The sequence below is a fragment of the Panthera uncia genome, chromosome D2, assembly GCF_023721935.1.
Source record: "Panthera uncia isolate 11264 chromosome D2, Puncia_PCG_1.0, whole genome shotgun sequence".
Lineage (NCBI taxonomy): Eukaryota > Metazoa > Chordata > Mammalia > Carnivora > Felidae > Panthera > Panthera uncia.
In genome coordinates, this window is record NC_064818.1 from 17,373,912 (window position 1) to 17,393,442 (window position 19,531).

The following is a 19,531-nucleotide window of genomic DNA, read 5'->3' on the forward strand; positions in this document are numbered from 1 at the left end:
GGGCGCCTGGGTGGCTCAGTCGGTTAAGCGTCCGACTTCGGCTCAGGTCACGATCTCATGGTCCGTGAGTTCGAGCCCCGCCTCGGGCTCTGGACTGATGGCTCAGAGCCTGGAGCCTGCTTCCGATTCTGTGTCTCCCTCTCTCTCTGCCCCTCCCCCGTTCATGCTCTGTCTCTCTCTGTCTCAAAAATAAAATAAACGTTAAAAAAAAAAAAATTAAAAAAAAAAAAAACAAAAAAAAACCCCATACACTGTGAAGTAATTAGCACAGTAAGTTTAGTTCACACCCGTCATCTCATATAGACAGACACAAAGGAACGAAGGGAAGAAAAGCTTAGTTTTCCTTGCGATGAGAACTCTTAGGGCCTACTCTCTCAGCAAGTTTCAAACATGCCACACAGCAGTGTTAACGAGAGTCACCATGCTGCATAGGACACTCCCAGTACCTATGGATTATTGCCACTGGACGTTTGTGTCTTTTGATCACCTTTCTTCAGATCTCCCTCCCCCACCCCCACCTCTGGCAATCACAAACCTGATCTCTTTTTCTAGAAGTTTGTTCTTCTTTTTCCTTTTTTTTTTTTTTTTTGGATTCCACATATATGGGAGATCGGAGAGGAATAGTTGCCTTTCTCTGACTTATTTCACTTAGCATAATGCCCTCAAGGTCCATTCATGTTGTCACAAATGACAGATTTCCTACTTTCTTATGGCTAAAGAATATATCAGTGTGTGTGTGTGTGTGTGTGTGTGTGTGTGTGCGCGTGAGACATTTCTTTATTCATCCACCTATGGACACTTACACTGCTCCATGTGTTGGCTGTTATAAATAGTGCTGCTATAAACATTAAAAATGCTGCTGCTCTCTCTTTGAGACGCTGATGTCATTTCCCTTGGATACATACCCAGGAGCAGAGTTGCTGGACCAAAGAGTAGTGCTATTTTTAATGTTTTGAGGAACCTCCATGCTGTTTTCCAGAGTGGCCGCACCAGTTGGCATTCTCACCAACAGCGTGGAACGGTTTCCTCTTCTCCACATTCTCACCAACATTTCTTATTTCTTGTTTTGATGACAGGCATGCGAAGAGACGTAGTGGTATCTCCTGGTGGTTTTGATGTGCGTTTCCCTGAAGATTAGTAATTCTGAGTACCTTCTCATGTCCTTGTTGGCCACTCATATAATTTCTTTGGAAAAATGTTTATTCAGGTCCTTTGCCCATTTTACATAAAATTACATATATATATGTATTTAGAGGTACATTCATATGTACCTATAAATATGTATGTATTTAAAATTATATATATTTAAAATTTATATGTATATATAAATATATATACTTAAAAGTATATGTTTTAATTATATTAAATATTAATAAAATAGATAAAAAAATACATAAAGAAAAATACCCAGAAAGAGCTATTGAGTTGTATGAGCTCCTTCTATGTTTTTTATATTAATCAGATACACGATTTGTAAATATTTTCTCTCATTCTGTTGGTGCCTTTTCATTTTGTTGACTGTTTCTTTCACTGTGCCTTACCACTTATTTAATATTGGACCTCTGACCTTGACTATCATACTCTCTGACCCCACGGTTAGTTTATTTCTCTCTGTTGCATTTAACATCTTATTGTCATAGAGCTGAATCACTCGTTTTTGCTGTCTTCCACTCCTACCCCCTCAGTCTACGCTCTAGGCGGCAGAGAAATTTTACAATCAGTTTTGTTCATTATTGTTTCCCTAGTGACCAGAAAAACACCTGTCACACAGGAAGCTCTTGAATGCCTGCTAAATGAACGCATGAATGCAAGAGTCAAAAAAAAAAAAAAAAAAAAACAACTCAATATAAAACTTCAAATCTGAGTGCAATTTTCTTATTGGGGTATTCTTTTAACAGATTCAAATTTCCAAAGACGTGGGTTTTCTTCTCCCATCATTGCCTGATAGAAGAAATCATAGTTGATCCAGCGTAGTTGAGTGTTAATTTTAAAAGTCTGTACTTCTATTTTTACAGATTGGGACAGAGATCGGGGTTCTCAAAGATTCGGCCACACCGCTTAGCACTCCAGGGTATGTGGGGACTGGTCAGCTCTACCAGCGAATGGGCAGATGTTCCAAGTGCAAGAACGCAGGTACCATGAGCTGGCAATGCCGCTCCTCTCAAGCTCATCAGAGAAGTCACAAGTGATCTCTGAAATCGCAGTGTTCCAGAAAAAGTAAAATATACAGCCTAAGGGGCTGAGAGAGTCGAAACACATTTTACACTGTTTTGACTGTTTCCTAAAATAGACAAAATCCTTCCCATTAAAAAAGAAGAGAAAAAATTTTAACAGTTCCATGGTGGTGGCAAAGCAACGGGTTTAAGACGGTGGCTGAAACAGGATGGTTTGTTCAGACCCAAAGATTCATCGCATTTACCAAGCAACATACAAAGGACCCCTTCTCCTTGCTCTACTTTCCTTTTGAAACAGGTGGAAATCGCTATTTCGGTTACTTCCTCAACTGTTTTCGGTCAATGCCAACAAGCTCCAGGGTTGCGCTGCACGACAAGACCCAGACCTACAAGACCTCAGCACAACAGAGCCGTTCAGACGAAGAAGGCTGAACGTCTGCCCTCAATGGCACACACGTATCGAGAGCAAAGCTCTCAAAGCTGATTTCACATATACATAAGCTGCTCGTCACACACGATAACAATACGATAATATTCTGTGGGGCTGTTTGTAGTTTATGAAGCTCTTTCACACATATCTGAGCCTAACAACTATGTGTAAGATGGACAGGGCATGCACTGTTGTGGTTTCGCAGATAAGAAACTCTGGAGGTTAGAGAGATTGTTCCGACCTTAGTCTGGGAGTTAAGTGACAGAGCCATTAACCACTCAAGTCCACAGCTACTTCCTTTTCTCCTTTTTCTTTTTTTAAGTTTATTTATTTATTTTGAGAAAGACAGGGAGAGTGAGCATTGGAGGGGCAGAGAAAGATGGGGGGCGGAGAGAGAGAATCCCAAGCAGGCTCTGCACTGTCAGTGAGGAGCCCCTTGTGGGGCTGAAACTCACAAATTGTGAGATCATGACCTGAGCTGAAACCAAGAGTCAGACACTTAATCGACTGGGCCACCCGGGCACCCCCATAGCTATTTCTACTTATTCGGACTGGGGATAGACAGTGCTGCTCAGAGAAAAATTTATGAACTGTCAAGATTCGGACTGAATTTGGATTCCAAACAGAACACTCAGGGTTTTTTTCCCTGCTTTCAGTAATAGCAAAGTTCCTTGGTATAGACCAATCTGCCCACAAGAAGCTACTAGAAACGTTGGATGAAACACACCAAAAAGTCTATTTGAAGGCACTGGAGAGTTAACAAGGCAGCTGGGTGTTACAGGGCCGGGTTCCCAGAAAGAAGAGAGGCCCCCAGAGTAAGGCCAACATTCTCTGATCCCTCTTCCCCTCACGCGGCGTGAAGCCGACAGACTGGAGAAGCTAAGCAGAAGTGATGGCTTTGCAGGAGGCAAAGCAAGGTAAGTTTCTGCAGGTGTCACGGAGCTGTGGAGGCCAGAACTGCCGTTCAGGTCTCGCCAAGGAAAAAGGGGCTCTAATAAACATCGCAGACTTCCAGGTGGAATCCCAAAGGGCTCCCTTCCAATAGCAAAAGAGAACTGGGAACTCATCAGTGTTTTACAAAAGACTGAAACCCAGCTGATGCCAGCTCGGTGCCAGCCCTGCCCGAGGCGATCTGCCCTTTTTCGCCTGTCACAGAGCAAAACGAAATCCTCTTTGGAGGATGAAAACATCAAGGAGGCCCTTTAAATATCTCTATTATTTGTTCATACACAACAAAATAAAATAACTAAAATTAAGAATTCAGCAGACGGACTTAAAAGCCAAATAGGTATGGGAGCACCTGCGTGGCTCAGTCAGTTAAGTGTCTGACTTCCGCTCAGGCTGTGCTCTCACAGTTCATGAGTTCGAGCCCTACATGAGGCTCTGTCAGCCCGGAGCCCACTTCGGATCCTCTGTCCCCTCTCTCTCACTGCACCTACCCACCCCCCACCACTCTCTCTAAAATATGAATAAACGTTAAAAAAAAAAAAGCAAAATAGAGATAGCAAAGAATCAGTAAACCAGAAGGAAAGACAATAAAATTATACCTAGGTTAAAGCACAAAGAATAGAAAAGGATACATAAAATGGAAAAGAGCACAAGAGGGACACAGGACATGCTGAAATCTCTAACAAAGATGTATTTAGGGCCCACAGAGAGACAGGAGAGAAAATGGGGCACAAGAGAAGCTTGCCAAAGACAGGAAGCAACAGATTCAGGAAATCTACAAACCCAAACAGGTTCAATACAAAGAAGACACTTAGGCACATTTCAGTGAAATTTCTGAAAACCAAAGACAAAGAGAAGTATCTTTAAGGAAGCCAGAGGAAAAAGTTAAAATGCCTTCAAAAATGCTACAGTAAGATCAACAGTTGATGTTTTACCAGAAACAATGGAAGCCCGAAGACCACAGAATGACTATAGAAAAGTTGCCCAAGCTTTGGTCAACCTGGAATTCTAAATTCAATGAAAATACTTTTCAAAAGTAAAAGTGAAGTAAAGGACAAATTTATTTTGAGACAATAAAGGGAGAGAATTCATTGCCAGAAAACTGGCACTAAGAGAAATACTAATAGTTCTCAGACAGGTGAAAAATGGTCCCAGGAGGAAAAGTGAAAATTATAAGAAATAAGGAAAAAACATAAATACGTGAATAAATCAAAAGGATATTTACTACACAAAACACCAGAAGATGTCCTGTGGAGTTTACACATAGAGAGAATTAGACCATATGGCAATAAAGAGTGTCAAAGAGGGTAGGAGAGCTAATGGGGTCAAGTGTTATGAGGTCTGTGCATTATTCAGGAAATAATAAAATTATTCATTTATATTAGACTCTCATAAGTAAAGAATGTAACAAGCTAACAAAGAGAGAAATACTTAATCTAAAAGAAGCAGGAAAGAGGAGGAAAAGGAACACAAAACGTGGCATAAATAGAACATTGACAGAGATGCCAGTGTTAAACCCAAATACATCAGAACCTGCACTAAATGTAAATGGAGTAAATATTCTAATTAAAAGACAAGATTGTTGCGGCGCCTGGGTGGCTCAGTTGGTTAGGCGTCCGACTTTGACCCAGGTCATGATTTCTCGGTTCGTGGGTTCGAGCCCTGCATCAGGGCTCTGTGCTGACAGCTCAGAGCCTGGAGACTGCTTGAGATTCTGTGTCTCCCTCTTTCTCTGCCCCTCCCCTGCTTGCGCTCTCGCTCTCTAAAAATATGAATAAACACTGAAAAAATTTCTAAAAAGGACAAGATTGCCCTTCCCGGACCACCCAATGGACTGGACTATGCCACTGTCCATTAGCCACCACCTCTCCCCCTGCACTGCGAGCTCCTCGAGCACTGAGAGGACCTTCGTGCACACCGCTGTATTCCCAGGATGCTGGTGGAAAGGGGACCGAAGAAGAAAGAAACAAAATCACGTTACTCATTTAGGACCATCCGTCTCTGCCCAAACTATAAGCCAGAGTCCCAGCCGGGGGAAACTGCGCCCCACACGTACACAGGCACTCAGGGATTGGGCTTTCAAAACGTTTGCTGCTGATCTTTTTACGAGAAGGCCTCCACCAGGCCCTTCGGAGCTGCTCACACAAGGCACAGACAGCGTCCACGGTCTTCGCCTTATATCGTCTCCCAGTCCGGGGCATTCTTTGTTTTAGACACAGAGGAGGCCTCAAATGGTCAAAAAGGGGAACGGATAAGGGGAAAAAGAAGAGTAGCCTATTGCCGGAGCTGGTTTTTATAAAAACACTACAAATAAAAGCAAGCAAAAAAACACAGAACACAACAGGCTGGTGAACGGTGGCGAGGCCGTGGCCGGGATTGTGCACGTCAGGCGCAGGTCAGGCCGTGGGATGGGGCGGCGGGGGGCCCGTGAGAGCAGAGAGCCTGGAGGCCGGCCACCTGCGACTGTCCAGGTGGCACGCAGGTCCCGCCCCCGCCCCCCGGGGAACAGAAACGGAGCACACTCTTCTATCACGTGACCCGCGGAGAACTGACGCCGGAAAGACAGAAGCAGAAACCTTGCTTCTTCTCAACCTCCCGGGATTCCACCAGCAGTGGCAGTGGCCAATCGGGATCGATTGCTTTTTGGGTACTTTCGGGCCTCGTGCCTGAAGACCAGGCGTGGGAAAAAGCCCCCTGCCAAGGGCGAGGGCGAGGGCGAGGGCGAGGGCGAGGCGGCACGCTGTCAGCGACTCTGCTTCCCGTGGGGGCGAGGCTCCTGGGCTCTCTGGAGGCGGGCTCTCCATTCCCCCCGCTTCTGGAGACTGGCGGATGATGTCATCAGGAGAAGGATCTCCCCACCCACCTCGCAGGAGTGCCAGCATATTAAATAAAATCAATGCACATAAAAGGCTGAGCGCAGGTCATGACACTGATAAAACGTCCCAATAAATATTTTGCTGCCGTTACTATGCAACAGAGCTTAAAGCCTCGCTGTTGTGCCGCAGCCAAACCCCCTCTGCCCCACTGGCCACAAATGCCCGCGAGGCCACCTGAAACTCAGAGGGAGCTGGGGGGGCCCCTGCTTAGAGAAGCACCTGTCTCCTGTCCCAGGACCCTGCGGGTGGGACACAGGAAGGTGACTCGGGTCTGCCAAAGCAGGTCTGAGCCCCGCTGAGCTGCCGAGGGAGCAGATCAGCTCTGTCCCAGAGCAGCCGCCACAGAAGAGGGTCAGCTGCTCATGCACGTTTGTAAGATGCCACTTTTATAAGAAAAATGTGAAATGAAAACAAAGCCCCGGGCCCCAAGAGACCCCCACCCCCCAACTCACGAGAAGCCGGACTCCTCCGGAGCCACACTCCTCTCCTCTTGTTTCCCCGGATCTTCTGCTCTCCTAAAAACCAAACTCTGTGTCCCCCTAACATAACGGCCCACACCAAAGCCTCACTCCGGGCAGCTGAGTTGACATAGAAAACTTTTTCTTGGCTTTCATGGTGTTTACGCTCACTGAGTAACAATGAAAAGTTGGATTGTACCTTTCCCCACAACCCTTAATCCCGATTAGCTACTCTTAAAACCACTGACATCAACGCGGACACTCCAGCCAGACTAAACAGCCCAGCCGGTTACTTCAATGCCTGCCCTCGTGTTGAAAGGTTTCTAAAAAATAAAAGCAGGAAAGAAAGAAAAGAATGGCCCCTCAAGAGTCCCCCTCTCTGGGTTTGGGCTGCATTACAGCTAGACGTTTAAGAAACTGGTTCAAAACACAGCCCTTGGGTGATTATCCTGAACGGAACAAAACCAAACCTTACAAGTAACCCCAAATTTACAGACAGAGTAAACACAGTGTTCCCTTGATTTCAAGGCTGCCATTAGGTGTGCACCTTGGACAAACTTCTCTCTTAGAGAAGGATCCTTTGTGGGATGCAGTTGAGATCACCCGTGGTCAGGAGCAGTATTTCAGTTTTAGACGCAAAAATGTTTCAAAACCCTTCATTTTTAATTTAGTGATCAAAAAAAAAAGACGGGGGGGGGGGGTAGCACAGAGAGCAACTTGCTAGAAATTCAACTTTTGAGACCTGAACAAAATCTGCCCTTTTATCAAGCGGTTCTCGTTTTTAAGGGACTTGGATAAATAAATGGAAAGGAATGGTGTGCGGCTGACAGGGAAAAGAAGGAAACAAGGGAATAAGGCTTTCCCCCCTAAAGGTTTGTTTGATTTTACTTATATACACAATTTTAAAGCAAACCAGCTCCAGCTTTCCCCAGCAGACAGAACGATACTCTATATAAACTCCTTGGGTTGCACCTGATTCCTGTACTTGACTTTCCCGTCAGATGCATTTCTAGGCAAACAAAACAAAATACACACGCGTGTGTGCGCACGCACTAACAAAAAACAGCGCAAAACTCTTCTGAGTTGGACTCGGGAGGGGCTTTAACACACCCCTCCTCACCTCTACTCTAACAGGGTAACAAGAGTACTCCTCCCCTGGGGCCTCAGCACCCAGAGGACACAGTCAGCGGTCGACCATGTTGGACTGTACTCCAAGTGTTGGCCTTGGCTTTAACCCACAGCTGAATTTCAATGGCGGTCTCTGGGCCTCTCCTCCTTTCTATGTTCGTTGCCCTGGGGGGTGATGTCCATCTCATAGTTTTAAATGCCACCTGTATACTGACCATTCCCAAGTTTACATTCCCACTAAGACCTTTCTGCTGAACACCAGACACATACCCAATCACAGACAATGTACCTTGGACTTAACATGTCCAAACGTTAACTGCTGATGTGTCCCCCGCACCCGCTCCACTCAGCCCCCTCATCTCAGTTAAGGTGACCCATCTCTTCCCTTGTTTTAGCCATACATCCTGGAGCTCTGCTTCACGGCGTATCATACCCCTCATCGGACCCACTGCCACATCCTGTTGGCTCCCCCTTCCATACATATCTATGTCTGTCCAACGCTGTTCTGTATGATCTTTTGCCCGGGCACTAACAACAGCTTCCCAAAGGTGGAAGGGAAAGACCTAAATAGTCGGAAAAAGCATTTTCAAAATTCCCATTGGTCTTTAATTTGCTTTTAGCCTTGGTAATTTATTTGAGATTTCAAATAAAATTAAATGAAGTTGGTGGGGGGGCGCCTGGGTGGCTCAATCGGTTGAGCGTCCGACTTCAGCTCAGGTCATGATCTCGCAGTCTGTGAGTTCAAGCCCCGCGTCGGGCTCTGTGCTGACGGCTCGGAGGCCGGAGCCTGCTTCAGATTCTGTGTCTTCCTCTCTCTCTGCCCCTCCCCTGCTCATGCTTTGTCTCTCTCTCTCTCTGTCTCTCTCAAAAATAAATAGATATTAAAAAAAATTTAAATGAAGTAGGGGAATTTTTTTTTTTGAGTGGGCAACTGTACTGTTAAGACTAGGATGGGCTCCTATTTTCTAATTTCTAAGGCTTATTAGAATAAGCCAACATTTCCTGTATGTCAGATCTAGGATTTCACTCCTGACAAGCTTTTCTAGGCTACTTGCTTCTATGTATGTATTTTTTTTTTTTTTTTGCAGGGGGCGGAGGGGGGCCCAGTACATTTTATATACTTAAAAAAGGTAAATAAAACATTGCCCAAATATGTGAAGTTTTGTTTTGTTTTGTTTTTGTTTTTGCAAGGCTCTGAACACCTGATGCCTTGTATCTATCCCAAAGGACAAGAAATAAAGGGTGGGATGTAATTGCATTGCTTTTCAGTCCTGGAAGAATGTAAACACGTTATGTTTATTTGGGGTTCATCATGGGGTTCATATGATCTCTACTGCTAAAAATCTCCCTTGTTCTTTTATGACTCTTAGTATCACTGATGACTTAGTAGGCGCTCACCATACGTGCTGAGCAATACATTCACTCAACAAATATTTACTGAATTTCCCGAATGCCGTCAGTCGTCCAGTAACGATCCTGGCGGCAGTATCTCCCTATTCTAATGGGTAAAGACGGATGAACATGTAAATAAGTAAAACATATGGTGTGTGGGTGGTGATAAGAATTATGGAGAAAATCAAGGGTGGGGGCCAGGCGGCTGCACTCCTCGGGGAGGTGGTCGAGGTCAAGGGCCGCCTCGCTGCCAAGATCGTGACCAAGATCTATGTGACTCCAAAAACCTTGTTCTTAATGAACCACGTGCATGGCTTTCAGATTTATCACACATGAAGGCTGAATTCAAATGTTTCCATAATCCTAGACGAAGGGAGAGATGGTGAGACGGAAAAAAAAAAAACAAAAAACAAAAAACCAACAAAACAAAACAAAACATTTATGTAGAAGGTCAAAGTCTTTAAAAGTTCTCAATGAGAGGTATGGTGGAGGTCGGGGGAGATTCACAGAGGCAACTTGATCTCCTTAACCTGACATTCAGTATGAGCTTACGCTCCGAGGATAGCACATTGGCTCAGTTTCAGGCATCTGACTGACTTGGGGAGACATTAATTTAGCCCAAGTCAAACCAACACGGAAGGCATCCCAGCTGTTCCTTTAACACATGCAAATGAAAATGCCACTGTCGCTGGCACTAAAATTAAACTCACCTCTAACACCTCCCACCATGGGAGGAATAGTCAAACATCTGCTTGGACAAACTCGTATTTCAAAAAACTGGAAAAAAAAAAAAGCTATATACGCACATATATTTAATTTGGGGGACTTTGAAGCCCACACACTGATGAGCCATCACAAAGACACTACTTTCTCTCAGCTCTAAGGAAAAGTCACAGCAGGAAAACCACTCACAACCCAACGGTGCAGTGACACTCACACCGTCTCATGGAGATGTGATTCGAAGCAGTTGATTCAAAGCACCAGGTAAGGTTTCTGAGCCAGATTCTGCTGGAACGTTTTAGGCCAAGCCCCTCTTAAAAGCCACAGTGCCCCTTTCTGGCCTTAAGTCCGCTGCTCCTAATCACTGGGCAGGTTTTTAACAAAGGGGGACCCTCCCCTCCCTCTCCGTGCAATGAAGACAACCTTTGTGTCCAGAGTCTGACTCTCAAGGACCGTGTAAGTGCCCCCGAGGAGCGCTTCGCACAGGCGGGGTGCAGACAGTCTGGTTAGCCTGGGGATGGAGGGGGGGGGGGGTGGGGACACCGGCACTCGTGACCTCTCCCCAGAGATGCAGGCATGTGCATACACACAGCTCCAGGACTCGCAGGGTCCCAGGGCCTCCGTGTGGGCTCCCTGGGGTCCGTGGATCCCAGGTCAGCAAACCTTTTTAGATAGGCTGTTCAACAGCTAACCCTACTGAATTTAATCGGGAGCACAGCCTGAAGACTGAACAAAGCTGCCTATGGAAAAAAAAAATTAATGGATTATAGGACACATTAAACAAAGACCATCTCCTGGACTGGATTTAGAAAAACGGTAAGATTCTTAATATTATGTATCACATATATCAGCCATATGTTTCATATATTAAATCTCTCTCTCTCTCTCTCTCTCTCTCTCTCTCTCTCATGCACACACACACACACACACACACACACACACACACACTGTGCACTTAACTCCTTGGTCCTAAAGTCCTGTAAATTTACCTGCTTATGAGCTGCTGTGGGAGCACAGAGCTGTCTACAACACGCACACACAGTAAAACAAACACGCAAAAAGACCGTTAAGCAAAGGGAGTGATAACCTGGCAGCTAAATGGTTAACCGACACGGTTAAGTCAAGTTCCCCTGAAAGCAGGAGAGGAAAACACCCTTTCCGTGCATGCTACTAATTTACAAAATCAAGCCAAACTTGAAGAAGTGTTCACGCGAAAGGTAGCTGACTGTCGTCCCTCGCCAGCTTACCCTCCTCTCAGTCCCTGGGACACACACGCAGGGCGATCCGATCGCTGATGGGCTCTCTGGAAGCCCAGCACTGCCTGTCACGGCCTTGCCCCTGTCCTTCTTTCTGGATGCCTCCAGCTCAGGACTCCCCCCTCCTTCGGGCGTCTCCTGACCTTCCCACCTCCTGGGGGCCCTGGCTGCACTGCTTTAGAGCAGACTGTCCAAGCCCTGGGGTACCACCCCCCCTCGCTTCCTGGTCCACCTGTTTCCCTCCCCCCCTACCCCCCCCCCCCGCCCCATCCCCAGCCAGAACGGGACTGGGGCCAGAGACTCTTCTGTCTGGAATCCCCGGACCCGAACACAGTGTCTGAGTCGCAGTGGATGTGTCATCCATGACGATGAATGACTCCCTAAGTAACCCGGTGAGCAGGAACGCCTACCAGACAGCCAGGAAACAGCTGTCCTCCAAATACAACTCTTTATTTTTTAACAATCTGCAACAAGCCCAACCCCCGCAATGATCTCCATGTGACCAGCCTCCCAGTCAGAGCTTCTTACCAGCAAGGCTGAGAGGTGTAGCGGCAGTGAGGCCTGACAGTAAGCGGTGACAAACTCACGTTAGAATGCCTGGAGACCTCATCAGCCGAGCCCGATGAACCCTGGAGTGCCCTCTGCCCTCGGGTCCCAGATCCCTGAAGAGTCAAGAGAAGGACGTAGTCCTCCTCTGTCTCTGTGTTTCAGCTCAGTTTCACATCCGCCCTGCCGGGGTTGTTCCTTTCCCCTTTCCAGTCTCTAGAACATTTCTGAGTTAAGCTGTCCTAATAGAGCAAGAATTCAGATTTCCTTCCTTCCTTCCGACGCTACGAACTATGGCAAATTACACGTGTTTGGGAAGGGGTTTGAGAGATGACATGCCCTTCTCGTGCTGACCCCCCACCCTCTGGCCAGCCACCCATGGCCTCTCGATACTGCCTTAGGGGATCCGAAAGACTAGAATCCCATCCCCAGCGGGCCTGTCTCTTCCAGGGAGTGGAGCCCCAATGCCGTATGCCTTTTCCGAGTTTTACCGCCCCGTAGAGACACGATGCGCGTTCAGTGTCCCAGAGTAAAAGAAAAATGCTGCGTCGTGGTCAAAGCTACTTACCAGGTGTGGGAAAGCAAGCGGAGGCCCCAGGCCAACACACAGCTTAGTACTTACTGGTCATGTCTGGTGTCCGGGATGGCTCTGTCCATCCGCAGCTTATCACTTTCCACTTGGTTGAATTTGTTGCGGGCGTAGGGGTCCTGCCCGGAGCGGACCATTGTCCCTCCGACGTAAGCTTCCTGGTTAAAGTCCCGCCACCGCACTTTTCCTGAGAGAAAGAGCAGACAGAGGGTGTGGGACGAGGGGAAAATGAGAGCAGAGGCCAGCACACGCCACGTGAACGGTGCTACCAGAAGCCCACGGCTTCCTCTGATGGCAGTTTTCATCCACAAACTAGCTGAAAACAGCCCAAGCGAGCATCGTCACGTGCCCAGATTGGAAAGCCGGATGCTGACAGTTTGCAACGAGACTCGGACCTCCTGTGTTGTCTAGTGAGCGATATTCTGTGCCAGCCAAGGTATCCGTAAGCATGGTTCCACACACACTTGGTAAGAAAGGAGATTACTACCTGCTTGTTGCACCTTTCCAGGGATTACGGTAAGGCCCAGAAGCATCCCAGATACGGTGAAAAAGATAATGTCCAAATTACACGCAAGGCTATCCTGTCGAGTCACATCAGGTGACACAAAAGTAAGTGTTTAAACGTGAAATGACAAAGAACAGGCGATCCCCACATCCCTCGGTGAGACGCTTCTCAGGGCTTCTTCTCGAAGCTGCTGCCACGTCTGACCCCACGAGGAGGTGAGAGGAACCAATCCTAGCACAGACACCTCCTAGCACACGTTTCAAGAGGGAATGGGGCCAAGGTGACCTGTCCATGCATGGGTCAGCCCTGACTCGTGATCAGATTAGCTGCTGCCACTCTAGAAGGCCAAGCAGGAGGTTCTCCAAGAACACGACAGCGGAGTGGGGAGTCTGTACTGGGACCCGGGGTAGGGGCAGTACTGGCTGTAGCTGGATCTACAGAAAAGGGCACTGCAGGCTGGGGCGAGGCTGGGCAGGCCTGGGCATCATGAACGCAGACCCAGAGACACAGCAAAGGCATCAGTGCTCAGAGGGAAAGACAGAAGGAAAGGCCGACTCAAGGCAGAGAGAATATTCAGGACTTGAAGTTTGCCCTGGCTTTTAGACCCCTGTCTACCACTTGCTACCTTTATGATCTTGGGTAGGTTTTTTTTTTTATTTTTTTCTTTGAAATAAGAGTTTCCTAAAGATCAATGAACTTAAAACAACGAAAAAAGGTTTTTCGTGAGGACTGAATGGCCTACTATGTGCCAGTTTAGTAGGTGTAGCAAACTTGAACCAAACTCAAAAAAAAAAAAAAAAAAGAAAAAAGAAGAAGATTAACAAACCTGTCCCCAGGAAGCTTATGAAATTCCCAATGGTCACAGTGCTCTGAAGAAAAGGCATTAAGGGGCAAATAGTTCTGGGGTCGTTTTCTGTGGGGTGTCTGATAGGGGCTCTAATGTCCGAGTAGACACCCAGACAAAGGGAGGGAGTGGGCCACGGAGCCCTCTGGGAACAGTATAGGAAAATGCTCAGGGAACTGCGGTGCAAAGGCCCTGGGGTGGCAGTGAACTACCTTACCCCATTCAGGACCGGCCAGGAAGCCAGTTTAACAAAGAGTGAGGTGCTGGCCAGAGACGTGAGAGCAGGCCTGTTGACAGCTACCCACAACAGGCACATGTGTGCAGGCCACAGGTCTTCTGCCTCCTGTCAAACGCTGGGCTGTTCAGTTAAACTCAACAATACCTACACGCGTGCTTTTCCAACATGGATCTCTCCGCGTCCAATCAAAGGCACGTCCCGTTTCTTTCTCTGGTTCAGAGATGAGGAAACTGAGATTCGGTTACATGAGATCTGTTCAAGGCCATAGAGTAAATTTTCTATCTACAAGCTCATCTGTTTCTTGCTGCGATTGTCCCGCGAGGTCAGAACCCCCATCTCATCACAGCTGGTTGCCGTGGAAATGATGCTTGGGGTCACAGAGGTCCAGTCTCTCAAATGGAAAAGCAGTTTCAAAACTCACGAGCTCCCTGGCTATGACGACGCTGTGCCCCCGAAAAATGTCTGGTTAGGTTATGGGAGCTGGCCACAGTGTCAGCGTTTTCTCCCGCCTAAAATAAAACGTTTCCAAAACACCTTTTTGGAAACATGTCTTTCATGCTAGGGCAACCCTGGAAATACTTCTGGATCCTCCTCTCTCCCCACCTTTCTGCCTTCACCCTCACAGACTCTTGAGGATAGGGAAGAAAAAAACCACCCATCTGTGCTTGGACTAACACAAATCAGAGCCTCAGCTAAGATCTATGTCTGCAGTACTCACTACGGAATCCAAATGAGCCGGTTCCAACTCATGTGTAAAGGCCTGAATATTCGTTACTACCACGAGGCACCAGGAACCGTGGAGCCCCAGCCACAACCAGAGAAGGGACCGTCACCCAAGAGAAGTTCTGTCTGTCACTCTGCTTATGCTCTCCGTGACCGTCACCTGGAGCGCTGGGGACAGTAAGAAGGGAGTCAGCTTACTCCTGGCCTGGTGGGGCAAGGCTTCTGCTGAGTTCCTGGGGCTTCAATCCCACCTATAGATCTCCTTGTAATTGAAAACCTTCCCCCCACTTCTAGAAGAGACATGAGTACAGCAGAGGGTTTTACGGGGTTCCTGATGTCGGGTGACTGTGGGGACTTGGCCCCAAGCCATTGGTGTATACAAAGTGTGGACTATATGCTAGGCATTGTGTTGGCTCCTGCAGATACAGTGAGCGAAAACAGACCTGATGCCTGCCCAGTGGAGGTCATGTTCTAGGAGATGGAGGGAGACAGATAATAATAAAAGGACTATACCGAATCACTGTCTCATTAACAACCGAGCTAGGTGTTCTGATACTAAGAAATATAGTTCTACGGAGGCACCTAACAGAGGAAACTGATGTAGACAGGGGGAGTAGGGAAGGCTTCCCCCGGGGAAGGAATATTTGAACTGAGAATTGAAGAATGAGTAGGAGTAATGTAGGAGAAGCCACCCTCCAAAGACTGCAGGAACCCCCTCTGAAGCAGCCCACAGTGACTCCTTCCGACTTGGGAACATCTTCCACAGGACCCTTGTGGACTCTGCCTTGCCTTGGGACACTTTTCCCAAGGCGTGCGACCATTTTACTGGAGACAGGTTATAACTGGTTTTTCTGTCACGGAAGTTCAGCAGTATGTCAGAATACGGCAGGGACTCTCAAACACGTTTGACTATGACACACATTTTATATCATGTCCCCAACACGTGAACACACATACGTAGGCACACAATTGAAATGAAGGTTTCAGCCTTCCTCTGTATGAACAGATGGATCCATTTGACCTGTTTTTCTTACGTGGGTGCAGCACCACAAAAGTGGCTTCATGCTCGAATGATGGGTCACACCCCATAATCTGAAAACCACCGGGCTAAAGAACCGTTATAGAAATCAGTTCTGTATTCTATAGAATTCCTAGGGCTGGAGCCACCCAGAGAGCAGAGGCAGGAAAGAGAGAGCATGGCTCTCAGAGGGCATGCGTGCCCCATCCCAACCCGGGCATTAGGGGAAGCAGCCGGATGCAGAGACAACGGAACACGCTGGGCCTAAGTTACAGGTTGGAGGGAAACAGTCAAAACAACACGTACAAAGTCTGAAGAGCCTGACTTTTAAAAAATGCCATCCATAAATCATCGTGTACTTCTTTCACGTTAAAATTTTTAGAAAGTGCATTGGAAATTAAGAGCTTTAGAAAACGAACAAACAAAAAATACACGAACACCTACAGACAGTGCACTTGGCTAGCTAGGCAGAAGCAGAGGCCATGAAATACCCCAAAGATATAAAACTGTACAAGAAAAGGGGGTGCCTGGGTGGCCCTGTCAGTTGAGCATCTGACTCTTGATTTCAGCTCAGGTCATGATCCCAAAGTCGTGGGATCGAGCCCCGCATCGGGCTCTGTGATGAGTGTGGAGCCTGCTTAAGAATCTCCCTCTCTCTCTCTCTCTCTCTCTCTCTCTCTCCCGCTCCACCCCCTCCCCTGCTAGTGGTTTCTTGCTCTCTCTCTGAAATTAAAAAAAGAATTTTTTTAATTAAAAAAAACAAACAAAAATCTTTGCAGGAGAAGCCAGAAAGCAGCTCCATCACCAAAGACCATAGAAAACCACCTGCGATTAAAGAACACAAGAGAGAAAGTGGGCATTATCCTAAGAACGCCTGGGAAAATTGTTTGCTTACTAAATGAGTTATGAGAGTATTTAAGAAGAAATCGATTTCTGGACGACAGACAGATTCTCTGAGGAGGAGGAGCCGTGCGGCCCCATGAGTGTGGAAACCTAGGCTTCTGTCAAACAGACTCTTCCCAAAGATTCCTGCGCGGGCGGGACAAGCCACCTGTCTGCGACCTCGCGCTGACTTATGGGGCTGGGTGAGGATCCCCACCCGATTCCAGATTCCAGTCCTCTGGCAGCCTCCCTGGGTCCCCCGTTCCCCTCTGTGAACAGCACAGCCGGCTCAAGCCTTCCCTGTCCTTCAAGGTCAAGCTCCTCTGAGAAGTAGGATCTTTGGATCTGCCCCACCCCCAATGCCTGCCACAGGCACACCCCCTCCCCTCCCCTCCCAGCTGGACTGGGAAAGAGTTCCTCACCGGAGGGCCAAACCTCCTGTTTTGTTGCTAGTTCTTACCCACAGACGCCAGCACGGGACGCACACCGCATGCACGAAGACTGGCCAACCCTACAGGTGGTCTCCACCTGGGTCCAAGGCACCCGAGACTGATCCTAAAAAAGCACCCCAAATCCTGCACGCTGCTCGGAGGAACCCAGCCTCATACCGGCTCTCAGGGGTGGCATCGCGGTGCGGACACCCGCATCTGAGAAGCGCTCTCCGCCTGTGCTGGACAGCGGCTTTTCTGTTCGTCTGGCTGGCGGCGCTGCCCTCTGGAGCCTGCTGGTCAGATCACGGGTCCCAATGCAGAGAAGCTGAGGACGCGGGGTTAACAGCGGTCCCATGCCAACCCCCGGGGCGGATGGGGCTTGGAGGCCCACAGCCAGCGTTCACGGAACACAGGCTGAGGAGCAGGGGCCCAGGGGTGAGTTCAGCTCACCCACCCTTCCTGAGCCTCTAGTCTGTATGCAATCAGAACATTCTGCCTCTGAAGTTGTTACGAAAAATGATAGTGATGACAGCGATAATAATTCCTAAGCCACTGACGGCCGTCCAAAATGAACCGGCTTAGTAGGAGGAACGGCTAAACACAAACACAATTACCTCCACTTTGCGGGTGTGGCCGCCTCACTTGGGAGGGTCGCCGGGAGCTGCTGAGCCCGTCCAGCCCCTGCCCCTCCAGGGGGGTGTCCCACCTCTGCAGCCGACCCTGAGAAATGAGTGGGAAGCACTGCAGGGTATCCTCGTCTGCCAAGGTTCCTGTGGGCACCTGCCCAGGTGAGCACAGGCCGGAACGTGCAGGCCAACAGAGTCCACACCTCCCTGCTGCCCACGAGCACCTTCTGCCTCTGATCGTAGGGAGAAGGGGGCCCGTGGCCAAGTTCATCTAAGTCTGTGCCTCCGTCCTTCCATCCCCATCTGCTGTGCCCAGGAAACACGTGGCGAAAATAATAAACACAATGTCGTTCTCCGCTTGCTTCAGGCAGGGGAACCATGTCGATACCATCACATTTGAAAGGTGGGGCGGCGGAGAGGGGAGAGAAGCATGGCTGTTAGTGACAGGAAGAAGAGTCAGGAACACGGAAGTTCTGGCGGCCTATTCTCAGATCATACTTGTTTTACTGTCGGTCACGTCGTGATCGGCGAGGCCCCTCAGTGTCTCACCTGAGTGGCTTCGGAATTTCTTAGGGGGGACATCCCAGGGGCGTAGGCAGGAAGTACAGTGCTGAGCAGCCTATCTTCCATTCCTCGGGGTGCCCCCCCGTCCTGCCCCCTCCCCACCCTGAGGCCAGCTGCAGACGGAGATGCCACCCTTCTGCCCAGAAGGGGAAGGGGAGGGAGGGAGAGGGTCTCCCTGTGAAGGCCATGTGTGAGTGGGACAGGGTGGGGTGGGTTTCCCGTGGAGCCCCAGAACCCATGCTGTCACATCTTATGGCTGGAAGATTCTATTTTTTTTCTTGAGAGAGAGAGAGAGAGAGAGAGAGAGAGAGAACACTCGAGTGGGAGAGATGGGCAGAGAGATAGAGAGAGAGAGAATCCCAAGGAGATTCCACACTAAGTGTGGAGCCTGATGTGGGGCTCGGTCTCATGACCCTGGGAATCATGACCTGAGCAGAAATCAAGAGTCAGAGGCTTAACCGGGCGAGCCACCCATGGGCCCCACGAAAACTCCCTTTTAAGGGGCATCTCAGCCTTTTGTTCCTGCTAACATTTGCAGTCCTGGGGAACTACTCAGTTCGTAAGACAGCCATTCTATTTTGGGCAAACTCACTATAAGGAAGTTCTTAATTCTGGAGAAAACATTCACTGCCTTCTGTTTTCCCCAAGCTGGGTGAAACGGGCCAGTACGGAGAAGACGCCAAACCCTGAGCGAGTGAGCACACATAAAGGAATGTAGCCTCTGTCCTCGAGCTGTATATGTCATTAGTGGGAAAGGGATGCCGACAAGTGGTGTGGACAAGGAGTCTATAATCCAGGGACAGGGGCTCAGAAAAGTCCCCAGAGAAGGGGCATTTGGGCTGGGTCTTGAGGCACGAGCAGAAGCCTGACGCACGGAAGGGCTATGTGGGAAGACGCAACAGGATGGAGGGAAGGATGTGTGAAGACAGGGGTGACAGGGGAGGAGAAGGCCAGTCCGTGCCCAGCCCCGAGGCTCACCCCTGGCTCAACTGCTCAAACTATAGTCCACGTTCTGGGGAGCACAGAAGTTTCGAGCGGGTGAGGGCCGATCAAATTTGCGCTCCAGGAATACGATTCTGGCCGCAGGAACAAGGACGGACGCTCAGAGGGGGAACCTCCAAGGTAAAGACGTAGATGATCCCCCCAAATCACCTGCCCCCTCAGCTCCCTGCTCAGGAAGACC

At 48.5% G+C, this 19,531-nt stretch overlaps 1 protein-coding gene across 5 annotated transcripts in view; it reads right to left on the reverse strand.

The window, feature by feature from the left end:
- Nucleotides 1-19,531, reverse strand: part of GALNT2 (polypeptide N-acetylgalactosaminyltransferase 2) — a 191,172-nt gene that overhangs the window by 55,637 nt on the left and 116,004 nt on the right. For 4 of the 5 annotated variants that reach the window (XM_049645047.1, XM_049645049.1, XM_049645048.1 and 1 more), the window contains exon 3: nucleotides 12,551-12,704. In XM_049645047.1, the coding sequence (XP_049501004.1) occupies nucleotides 12,551-12,704 (154 nt within the window). Of the gene's footprint in view, nucleotides 1-12,550; nucleotides 12,705-14,252; nucleotides 14,335-19,531 lie in introns of all 5 variants that reach the window. The other variant, XM_049645050.1, reaches the window with a different exon arrangement.